Consider the following 12,854-nt stretch of genomic DNA (forward strand, 5'->3'; position numbering starts at 1 on the left):
TCTGGTCTATCTGTAAATAGCATTGTATCTGGTCTATCTGTAAATAGCATTGTATCTGGTCTATCTGTAAATAGCATTGTATCTGGTCTATCTGTAAATAGCATTGTATCTGGTCTATCTGTAAATAGCATTGTATCTGGTCTATCTGTAAATAGCATTGTATCTGGTCTATCTGTAAATAGCATTGTATCTGGTCCAGAAGTCTACTAAGGGTTGGTAACAGGATGATTGGTCTGCTATTCGAGCCAGTAAAGGGGGATTTACTATTCTTAGGTAGTAGAATGACTTCAGCTTCCCTCCAGGCCTGAGGGCACACACTCTCTAGTAGGCTTAATTTGAAGATGTGGCAAATAGGAGTGGCAATATCGTCTGCTATTATCCTCAGTAATTTTCCATCCAAGTTGTCAGACCCCGGTGGCTTGTCATTGTTGATAGACAACAATCATTTTTTCACCTCTTCCACACTTAGATGATTAAACCACAGTGCTCAGTCGTCACCTTGTCCCATTCGAGCTCCAGTCAGGGCTTCCTTGGCGGATCCGAAGCCCAGCTCCCTACACACTACGCTGGCAGACAGCAGGGTCCAACGGTCATCACACACCGTGCCCCACTCATTGTTCCTCAGCACCTCCACTCTGCCCTCACCCAGCTTGGCACCACCCTTCAGCCTCACCGTACTCTGATGAGAGAAGGAGAGGAGAGGGAGCAGAAACAATGGAGGAGAGGAGAGGAGGGGGGAGAGACACACAGGGGAGGGGAGGGAGGAGAGGAGACACAGGGGAGGAGAGGAGACACAGGGGAGGAAGGGGAGGAGACACAGGGGAGAGGAGGAGACACAGGGGAGGAGAGGAGACACATGGGAGAGAGGAGACACATGGGAGAGAGGGGAGGAGACACAGGGGAGAGGAGGAAACACATGGGAGGGGAGGGGAGGAGAGGAGACACAGGGGAGGGAGGGGAGGAGACACAGGGGAGGGAAGGAGACACATGGGAGGGGAGGAGAGGAGACACATGGGAGGAGAGGAGAGGAGACACAGGGGAGGGAGGGGAGGAGACACAGGGGAGGGAGGGGAGGAGACACAGGGAGGGGAGGAGACACAGGGGAGGAGAGGAGACACAGGGAGGGGAGGAGACACAGGGGAGGGAGGGAGGGGAGGAGACACAGGGGATGGAGGGGAGGAGACACAGAGGAGAGAGGGGAGGAGACGCAGGGGAGGAGAGGAGACACAGGGAGGGGAGGAGACACAGGGGAGGGAAGGGAGGAGACACAGGGGAGGGAGGGGAGGAGACACAGGGGAGGGAGGGGAGGAGACACAGGAGAGGGGGGGGGGGAGACACAGGGGAGAGAGAATCAAAAACTGTAGTTGAAGCTTCAAGTATATGCCAGTGAGATACAAATGCACAGGTGTACCCACCCACCCAGGTACTTTACCGTGGTTTTCAGTTTCTTCTTCAGTCCGTTGTTGTGTACGTACTGTGGTCCAGGTACACAGCTGACCACAACTGGCATGCCGCCCTTACAGGAACCTGTGGCATTACCTATGGAGTCAGATTACACACAGAACATAACTCACAAATACTCACAAATACGCACCAATATATCACACATACAGTCTGATCATGGTGCTTGTTTGGGAGGTATGCTCAATATATTGACATCATTCTGAGTCTCCCTCTATAATTACCCTTGTTGAACTCCAGGGGGCAGGCTGCCAGGTGGACCTCAGTGCCAACACATGCCACAGAGTGGAGGTGGTACTGGTTCTTCTGACGCTCTGTGTTCAGTCTGGAGGGGTTTGAACGGGGGAGGAGGGGGGAGGAGGAGGATGCAAAAAAGACTGGCTGTAGTCTGAACACAAGGCTGAAGCTCTGAGGAACTTGGCTGTAGTCTGAACACAAGGCTGAAGCTCTGGGGAACTTGGCTGTAGTCTGAACACAAGGCTGAAGCTCTGAGGAACTTGGCTGTAGTCTGAACACAAGGCTGAAGCTCTGAGGAAATTGGCTGTAGTCTGAACACAAGGCTGAAGCTCTGAGGAAATTGGCTGTAGTCTGAACACAAGGCTGAAGCTCTGAGGAAATTGGCTGTAGTCTGAACACAAGGCTGAAGCTCTGAGGAAATTGGCTGTAGTCTGAACACAAGGCTGAAGCTCTGAGGAACTTGGCTGTAGTCTGAACACAAGGCTGAAGCTCTGAGGAACTTGGCTGTAGTCTGAACACAAGGCTGAAGCTCTGGGGAACTTGGCTGTAGTCTGAACACAAGGCTGGAGCTCTGAGGAAATTGGCTGTAGTCTGAACACAAGGCTGAAGCTGTGAGGAAATTGGCTGTGTGCATCGGGGGTTTAGTCAATTCCATTGCAGTACCAGTCAAATCAGAAAGTAAACCAAATTCCTAATCCAAATTATTGTTAATTAAAAAGCATACAAATTGGAATTTGGAGTTGGAAGTTCAGTGTACTTCCTGAATTGACTAATTTAAATGTAATTGACCCCAACACTGGAGTAAGTTAGTGATTTTATTATTCTCAGTTGCATATCACTGATACTAAGCTTTTCAGTTCCTCATATGATTGTTGCAACAGAAACAGAGTCTGGCTGACTGTCTGCCAAATGTACAATGACGCACGTAGATGTTTATCATTTATACTTGTATAAACTATGAACTCCTAAATCCTTTTCAAAACAATTGCAGCTGTATGGTTGGACGTCAAAACAAGACTTTCACAGAAAAACTGGTTCCACCTGGACCTTTTGTCTTCGATACAAAGACGACCTTCTTATTTGTGCACCTACAGCCAAGATACAACCTGGCTTAGTAATTTTATGCAGTATCTACCTGTATGTTTTCAACCACACATGAACAGCTGGTTCCCCCTGGACAGAGAGACATACCTGCTGGTTCCCCCTGGACAGAGAGACATACCTGCTGGTTCCCCCTGGACAGAGAGACATACCTGCTGGTTCCCCCTGGACAGAGAGACATACCTACTGGTTCCCCCTGGACAGAGTTATATACCTACTGGTTCCCCCTGGACAGAGTTATAGTCATACTGGTTCCCCCTGGACAGAGACATACCTGCTGGTTCCCCCTGGACAGAGAGACATACCTGCTGGTTCCCCCTGGACAGAGAGACATACCTGCTGGTTCCCCCTGGACAGAGAGACATACCTACTGGTTCCCCCTGGACAGAGTTATATACCTACTGGTTCCCCCTGGACAGAGTTATAGTCATACTGGTTCCCCCTGGACAGAGACATACCTGCTGGTTCCCCCTGGACAGAGAGACATACCTACTGGTTCCCCCTGGACAGAGTAATAGTCCTACTGGTTCCCCGTGGACAGAGTTATATACCTACTGGTTCCACCTGGACAGAGTTATAGTCCTACTGGTTCCCCCTGGACAGAGTTATAGTCATACTGGTTCCCCCTGGACAGAGACATACCTCCTGGTTCCCCCTGGACAGAGAGACATACCTACTGGTTCCCCCTGGACAGAGTAATAGTCCTACTGGTTCCCCCTGGACAGAGTTATATACCTACTGGTTCCACCTGGACAGAGTTATAGTCCTACTGGTTCCCCCTGGACAGAGTTATAGTCCTACTGGTTCCCCCTGGACAGAGTTACATACCTGCTGGTTCCCCCTGGACAGAGTTATAGTCCTGCTGGTTCCCCCTGGACAGAGTTATAGTCCTACTGGTTCCCCCTGGACAGAGTTATTGTCCTGCTGGTTCCCCCTGGACAGAGTTATATACCTGCTGGTTCCCCCTGGACAGAGTTATAGTCCTACTGGTTCCCCCTGGACAGGGTTTAAAGTCCTGCTGGTTCCCCCTGGACAGAGTTATTGTCCTGCTGGTTCCCCCTGGACAGAGTTATAGTCCTACTGGTTCCCCCTGGACAGAGTTATAGTCCTACTGGTTCCCCCTGGACAGAGTTATAGTCCTACTGGTTCCCCCTGGACAGAGTTATAGTCCTACTGGTTCCCCCTGGACAGAGTTATAGTCCTACTGGTTCCCCCATGGACAGAGTTATATACCTACTGGTTCCCCCTGAACAGAGTTATTGTCCTGCTGGTTCCCCCTGGACAGAGTTATAGTCCTACTGGTTCCCCCTGGACAGAGTTATATACCTACTGGTTCCCCCTGGACAGAGTTATAGTCCTACTGGTTCCCCCTGGACAGAGTTATAGTCCTACTGGTTCCCCCTGGACAGAGTTATATACCTACTGGTTACACCTGGACAGAGTTATAGTCCTACTGGTACCACCTGGACAGAGTTATAGTCCTACTGGTTCCCCCTCGACAGAGTTACAGTCCTACTGATTCCCCCTGGACAGAGTTATAGTCCTACTGGTTCCACCTGGACAGAGTTATATACCTGCTGGTTCCCCCATGGACAGAGTTATATACCTACTGGTTCCCCCTGGACAGAGTTATTGTCCTGCTGGTTCCCCCTGGACAGAGTTATATACCTGCTGGTTCCCCCATGGACAGAGTTATATACCTACTGGTTCCCCCTGGACAGAGTTATTGTCCTGCTGGTTCCCCCTGGACAGAGTTATATACCTGCTGGTTCCCCCTGGACAGAGTTATAGTCCTACTGGTTCCCCCTGGACAGGGTTTAAAGTCCTGCTGGTTCCCCCTGGACAGAGTTATTGTCCTGCTGGTTCCCCCTGGGCAGAGTTGTAGTCCTACTGGTTCCCCCATGGACAGAGTTATAGTCCTACTGGTTCCCCCTGGACAGAGTTGTAGTCCTACTGGTTCCCCCTAGACAGAGTTATAGTCCTACTGGTTCCCCCTGGACAGAGTTATAGTCCTACTGGTTCCCCCTGGACAGAGTTATAGTCCTACTGGTTCCCCCTGGACAGAGTTATAGTCCTACTGGTTCCCCCTGGACAGAGTTATAGTCCTACTGGTTCCCCCTGGACAGAGTTATATACCTACTGGTTCCCCCTGGACAGAGTTATAGTCCTACTGGTTCCCCCTGGACAGAGTTATAGTCCTACTGGTTCCCCCTGGACAGAGTTATAGTCCTACTGGTTCCCCCTGGACAGAGTTATAGTCCTACTGGTTCCCCCTGGACAGAGTTATATACCTACTGGTTACACCTGGACAGAGTTATAGTCCTACTGGTTCCACCTGGACAGAGTTATAGTCCTACTGGTTCCCCCATGGACAGAGTTATATACCTACTGGTTCCCCCTGAACAGAGTTATTGTCCTGCTGGTTCCCCCTGGACAGAGTTATAGTCCTACTGGTTCCCCCATGGACAGAGTTATAGTCCTACTGGTTCCCCCTGGACAGAGTTATAGTCCTACTGGTTCCCCCTAGACAGAGTTATAGTCCTACTGGTTCCCCCTGGACAGAGTTATAGTCCTACTGGTTCCCCCTGGACAGAGTTATAGTCCTACTGGTTCCCCCTGGACAGATTTATAGTCCTACTGGTTCCCCCTGGACAGAGTTATAGTCCTACTGGTTCCCCCTGGACAGAGTTATATACCTACTGGTTCCCCCTGGACAGAGTTATAGTTCTACTGGTTCCCCCTGGACAGAGTTATAGTACTACTGGTTCACCCTGGACAGAGTTATAGTCCTACTGGTTCCCCCTGGACAGAGTTATAGTCCTACTGGTTCCCCCTGGACAGAGTTATATACCTACTGGTTACACCTGGACAGAGTTATAGTCCTACTGGTTCCACCTGGACAGAGTTATAGTCCTACTGGTTCCCCCATGGACAGAGTTATATACCTACTGGTTCCCCCTGAACAGAGTTATTGTCCTGCTGGTTCCCCCTGGACAGAGTTATAGTCCTACTGGTTCCCCCATGGACAGAGTTATAGTCCTACTGGTTCCCCCTGGACAGAGTTATAGTCCTACTGGTTCCCCCCCATGGACAGAGTTATAGTCCTACTGGTTCCCCCTCGACAGAGTTATATACCTACTGGTTCCCCCTCGACAGAGTTATAGTCCTACTGGTTCCCCCTGGACAGAGTTATAGTCCTACTGGTTCCCCCTGGACAGAGTTATAGTCCTACTGGTTCCCTCATGCACAGAGTTATATACCTACTGGTTCCCCCTGGACAGAGTTAGTGTCCTGCTGGTGCCCCCTGGACAGAGTTATAGTCCTACTGGTTCCCCCATGGACAGAGTTATAGTCCTACTGGTTCCCCCTCGACAGAGTTATATACCTACTGGTTCCCCCTCGACAGAGTTATAGTCCTACTGGTTCCCCCTGGACAGAGTTATAGTCCTACTGGTTCCCCCTGGACAGAGTTATAGTCCTACTGGTTCCCTCATGCACAGAGTTATATACCTACTGGTTCCCCCTGGACAGAGTTATAGTCCTACTGGTTCCCCCTAGACAGTGTTATAGTCCTACTGGTTCCCCCTGGACAGAGTTATAGTCCTACTGGTTCCCCCTGGACAGAGTTATAGTCCTACTGGTTCCCCCTGGACAGATTTATAGTCCTACTGGTTCCCCCTGGACAGAGTTATAGTCCTACTGGTTCCCCCTGGACAGAGTTATATACCTACTGGTTCCCCCTGGACAGAGTTATAGTTCTACTGGTTCCCCCTGGACAGAGTTATAGTACTACTGGTTCACCCTGGACAGAGTTATAGTCCTACTGGTTCCCCCTGGACAGAGTTATAGTCCTACTGGTTCCCCCTGGACAGAGTTATATACCTACTGGTTCCACCTGGACAGAGTTATAGTCCTACTGGTTCCACCTGGACAGAGTTATAGTCCTACTGGTTCCCCCATGGACAGAGTTATATACCTACTGGTTCCCCCTGAACAGAGTTATTGTCCTGCTGGTTCCCCCTGGACAGAGTTATAGTCCTACTGGTTCCCCCATGGACAGAGTTATAGTCCTACTGGTTCCCCCTGGACAGAGTTATAGTCCTACTGGTTCCCCCCCATGGACAGAGTTATAGTCCTACTGGTTCCCCCTCGACAGAGTTATATACCTACTGGTTCCCCCTCGACAGAGTTATAGTCCTACTGGTTCCCCCTGGACAGAGTTATAGTCCTACTGGTTCCCCCTGGACAGAGTTATAGTCCTACTGGTTCCCTCATGCACAGAGTTATATACCTACTGGTTCCCCCTGGACAGAGTTAGTGTCCTGCTGGTGCCCCCTGGACAGAGTTATAGTCCTACTGGTTCCCCCATGGACAGAGTTATAGTCATACTGGTTCCCCCTGGACAGAGTTGTAGTCCTACTGGTTCCCCCATGGACAGAGTTATAGTCCTACTGGTTCCCCCTGGACAGAGTTATAGTCCTACTGGTTCCCCCTGGACAGAGTTATATACCTACTGGTTCCCCCTCGACAGAGTTATAGTCATACTGGTTCCCCCTGGACAGGGTTAAAGTCCTGCTGGTTCCCCCTGGACAGAGTTATAGTCATACTGGTTCCCCCTGGACAGAGTTATAGTCCTACTGTTATACCCATATGGTTCAGGTCAAAAGTAGTGCACTATGAAAGAAACAGGCTGCCATTTGGGACAGATCCTGGTGAGCTGGGAAAGAATCCCACCGACACACAAAGACAACCAGTATTCATCAGGAGGATATTAAGGGGAAATAGCTGCTTGTGATTTTAGTTTACCTTTTGTTTAACCCAGAGGTGAATGGTTTAGCCCTAGCTTTAGCTTTGGGTGGCAGCCTGCAAAGTAAACATTAGTTAGATGATGATGATGATGATGATGATGATGATGATTATGATAAAAGCAATAGGAGAAAATATTAACCAAGTTAGTAACACATGTTACATTATGTGTTTGGGTACAACAGAAGTTAACAGAGCATTGTAGAAGTTAACAGAGCATTGTAGAAGTTAACAGAGCATTGTAGAAGTTAACAGAGCATTGTAGAAGTTAACAGAGCATTGCAGAGGTTAACAGAGCATTGGAGAAGTTAACAGAGCATTGTAGAAGTTAACAGAAGGTAACAGAGCAGCACTTTAGAAGACTATAATGTGATCGCTATGTTATGTTCCACACCCAACAGCATGTCTCATTATGTTCCACACCCAACAGCATGTCTTATTGGAAACATTATGTTCCACACCCATCAGTCTGTCTTATTGGAAACATGATGTTCCACACCCAACAGCCTGTCTCATTATGTTCCACACCCAACAGCATGTCTCATTATGTTCCACACCCAACAGCATGTCTCATTATGTTCCAAACCCAGCAGCATGTCTCATTATGTTCCACACCCAACAGCATGTCTTATTGGAAACATTATGTTCCACACCCAGCAGCATGTCTTATTGGAAACATTATGTTCCACACCAAACAGCATGTCTTATTGGAAACATTATGTTCCACACCCAACAGCATGTCTTATTATGTTCCACACCCAACAGCATGTCTTATTGGAAACATTATGTTCCACACCCAACAGCATGTCTCATTATGTTCCACACCCAACAGCATGTCTCATTATGTTCCACACCCAACAGCATGTCTTATTGGAAACATTATGTTCCACACCCAGCAGCATGTCTTATTGGAAACATTATGTTCCACACCCAACAGCATGTCTCATTATGTTCCACACCCAACATCATGTCTCATTATGTTCCACACCCAACAGCATGTCTTATTGGAAACATTATGTTCCACACCCAACAGCATGTCTTATTGGAAACATTATGTTCCACACCCAACAGCATGTCTCATTATGTTCCACACCCAGCAGCATGTCTCATTATGTTCCACACCCAACAGCATGTCTCATTATGTTCCACACCCAACAGCATGTCTTATTGGAAACATTATGTTCCACACCCAACAGCATGTCTCATTATGTTCCACACCCAACAGCATGTCTTATTGGAAACATTATGTTCCACACCCAACAGCATGTCTCATTATGTTCCACACCCAACAGCATGTCTCATTATGTTCCACACCCAACAGCATGTCTTATTGGAAACATTATGTTCCACACCCAACAGCATGTCTCATTATGTTCCACACCCAACAGCATGTCTTATTGGAAACATTATGTTCAACACCCAACAGCATGTCTTATTGGAAACATTATGTTCCACACCCAACAGCATGTCTCATTATGTTCCACACCCAACAGCATGTCTTATAGGAAACATTATGTTCCACACCCAACAGCATGTCTCATTATGTTTCACATCCAACAGCATGTCTTATTGGAAACATTATGTTCCACACCCAACAGCATGTCTCATTATGTTCCACACCCAACAGCATGTCTCATTATGTTCCACACCCAACAGCATGTCTTATTGGAAACATTATGTTCAACACCCAACAGCATGTCTTATTGGAAACATTATGTTCCACACCCAACAGCATGTCTTATTGGAAACATTATGTTCCACATCCAACAGCATGTCTCATTATGTTCCACACCCAACAGCATGTCTCATTATGTTCCACACCCAACAGCATGTCTTATTGGAAACATTATGTTCCACACCCAACAGCATGTCTTATTGGAAACATTATGTTCCACACCCAACAGCATGTCTCATTATGTTCCACACCCAACAGCATGTCTCATTATGTTCCACACCCAACAGCCTGTCTTATTGGAAACATTATGTTCCACACCCAACAGCCTGTCTCATTATGTTCCACACCCAACAGCCTGTCTCATGATGTTCCACACCCAGCAGCCTGTCTAATTATGTTCCACACCCAACAGCATGTCTTATTGGAAACATTATGTTCCACACCCAACAGCATGTCTCATTATGTTCCACACCCAACAGCCTGTCTCATGATGTTCCACACCCAGCAGCCTGTCTAATTATGTTCCACACCCAACAGCATGTCTTATTGGAAACATTATGTTCCACACCCAACAGCATGTCTCATTATGTTCCACACCCAACAGCATGTCTTATTGGAAACATTATGTTCCACACCCAACAGCATGTCTCATTATGTTCCACACCCAACAGCCTGTCTTATTGGAAACATTATGTTCCACACCCAACAGCATGTCTTATTGGAAACATTATGTTCCACACCGAACAGCATGTCTCATTATGTTCCACACCCAACAGCATGTCTCATTATGTTCCACACCCAACAGCCTGTCTTATTGGAAACATTATGTTCCACACCCAACAGCATGTCTCATTATGTTCCACACCCAACAGCATGTCTTATTGGAAACATTATGTTCCACACCCAACAGCATGTCTCATTATGTTCCACACCCAACAGCATGTCTCATTATGTTCCACACCCAACAGCCTGTCGTATTGGAAACATTATGATCCACACCCAACAGCCTGTCTCATGATGTTCCACACCCAGCAGCCTGTCTAATTATGTTCCACACCCAACAGCATGTCTTATTGGAAACATTATGTTCCACACCCAACAGCATGTCTTATTATGTTCCACACCCAACAGCATGTCTTATTGGAAACATTATGTTCCACACCCAACAGCATGTCTCATTATGTTCCACACCCAACAGCATGTCTTATTGGAAACATTATGTTCCACACCCAACAGCATGTCTTATTGGAAACATTATGTTCCACACCCAACAGCATGTCTCATTATGTTCCACACCCAACAGCATGTCTTATTGGAAACATTATGTTCCACACCCAACAGCATGTCTCATTATGTTCCACACCCAACAGCATGTCTTATTGGAAACATTATGTTCCACACCAAACAGCATGTCTTATTGGAAACATTATGTTCCACACCCAACAGCATGTCTCATGATGTTCCACACCCAGCAGCCTGTCTAATTATGTTCCACACCCAACAGCATGTCTTATTGGAAACATTATGTTCCACACCCAACAGCATGTCTCATTATGTTCCACACCCAACAGCCTGTCTTATTGGAAACATGATGTTCCACACCCAGCAGCATGTCTCATTATGTTCCACACCCAACAGCCTGTCTTATTGGAAACATTATGTTCCACACCCAGCAGCATGTCTCATTATGTTCCACACCCAACAGCATGTCTCATTATGTTCCACACCCAACAGCATGTCTCATTATGTTCCACACCCAGCAGCATGTCTCATTATGTTCCACACCCAACAGCATGTCTCATTATGTTCCACACCCAACAGCATGTCTTATTGGAAACATTATGTTCCACACCCAACAGCATGTCTCATTATGTTCCACACCCAGCAGCATGTCTCATTATGTTCCACACCCAACAGCATGTCTTATTGGAAACATTATGTTCCACACCCAACAGCATGTCTCATTATGTTCCACACCCAGCAGCATGTCTTATTGGAAACATGATGTTCCACACCCAACAGCATGTCTTATTGGAAACATTATGTTCCACACCCAACAGCATGTCTCATTATGTTCCACACCCAACAGCATGTCTTATTGGAAACATTATGTTCCACACCCAACAGCATGTCTCATGATGTTCCACACCCAGCAGCCTGTCTAATTATGTTCCACACCCAACAGCATGTCTTATTGGAAACATTATGTTCCACACCCAACAGCATGTCTTATTGGAAACATCAGAAATACCTTCAACACTAGCTAGGTTTCCATCCAATCAGCGGTGACAGATTTTCATGCGAATATTCTAAAATCTGCATTAAAAACAAAATGCACATTTTCCCCCAAGAGTTGTTTCCATCACATTGACTTGTTGCAGATAAAAGGCTGTGTGATGACTTGGTGCACATGAAAATACTTTTTGCGGTTAAATTCCCATGTCCGAAGATAAATAGGTCTCATTTTAAACTCTACTGATGGTTTTGCCAATAGTGAATGTCACCTCTGGTCTTGACACTGGCGCTCTAAAATACACTGCTCAAAAAATAAAGGGAACACTAAAATAACACATCCTAGATCTGAATGAATGAAATATTCTTATTAAATGCTTTTCCTTTACATAGTTGAATGTGCTGACAACATAATCACACAAAAATTATCAATGGAAATCAAATTTATCAACCCATGGAGGCTTGGATTTGGAGTCACACTCAAAATTAAAGGGGAAAACCACACTATGGGCTGATCCAACTTTGATGTAAAGTCCTTAAAACAAGTCAAAATGAGGTTCAGTAGTGTGTGTGGCCTCCACATGCCTGTATGACCTCCCTACAACGCCTGGGCATGCTCCTGATGAGGTGGCGGATGGTCTCCTGAGGGATCTCCTCCCAGACCTGGACTAAAGCATCCACCAACTCCTGGACAGTCTGTGGTGCAAGGTGGCGTTGGTGGATGGAGCGAGACATGATGTCCCAGATGTGCTCAATTGGATTCAGGTCTGGGGAACGGACGGGCCAGTCCATAGCATCAATGCCTTCCTCTTGCAGGAACTGCTGACACACTCCAGCCACATGAGGTCTAGCATTGTCTTGCATTAGGAGGAACCCAGGGCCAACCGCACCAGCATATGGTCTCACAAGGGGTCTGAGGATCTCATCTCGGTACCTAATGGCAGTCAGGCTACCTCTGGAGAGCACATGGAGGGCTGTGCGGCCCCCCAAAGAAATGCCACCCCATACCATGACTGACCCACCGCCAAACCGGTCATGCTGGAGGATGTTGCAGGCAGCAGAACGTTCTCCATGGCGTCTCCAGACTCTGTCACGTCTGTCACATGTGCTCAGTGTGAACCTGCTTTCATCTGTGAAGAGCACAGGGCGCCAGTGGCGAATTTGTCAATCTTGGTGTTCTCTGGCAAATGCCAAACGTCCTGCACGGTGTTGGGCTGTAAGCACAACCCCCACCTGTGGACGTCGGGCCCTCATACCACCCTCATGGAGTCTGTTTCTGACCGTTTGAGCAGACACATGCACATTTGTGGCCTGCTGGAGGTCATTTTGCAGGGCTCTGGCA

The 12,854-nt window shown here is 47.5% G+C and overlaps 1 protein-coding gene across 1 annotated transcript in view; it reads right to left on the reverse strand.

Annotated features, from left to right (window-relative positions):
• LOC139374550 (lysyl oxidase homolog 3B-like) overlaps positions 1–12,854 on the reverse strand; it is a 74,610-nt gene that overhangs the window by 22,344 nt on the left and 39,412 nt on the right. The window contains exons 6-9 of the mRNA XM_071115542.1: positions 7,606–7,662; positions 1,686–1,786; positions 1,433–1,539; positions 499–679 (exon numbers count right to left, since the gene is read on the reverse strand). Coding sequence (XP_070971643.1) covers positions 499–679; positions 1,433–1,539; positions 1,686–1,786; positions 7,606–7,662 — 446 coding nt within the window. The remainder of the gene's footprint in view (positions 1–498; positions 680–1,432; positions 1,540–1,685; positions 1,787–7,605; positions 7,663–12,854) is intronic.

The sequence above is a fragment of the Oncorhynchus clarkii genome, chromosome 19 (genome assembly GCF_045791955.1).
Source record: "Oncorhynchus clarkii lewisi isolate Uvic-CL-2024 chromosome 19, UVic_Ocla_1.0, whole genome shotgun sequence".
Taxonomy (NCBI): Eukaryota; Metazoa; Chordata; class Actinopteri; order Salmoniformes; family Salmonidae; genus Oncorhynchus; species Oncorhynchus clarkii.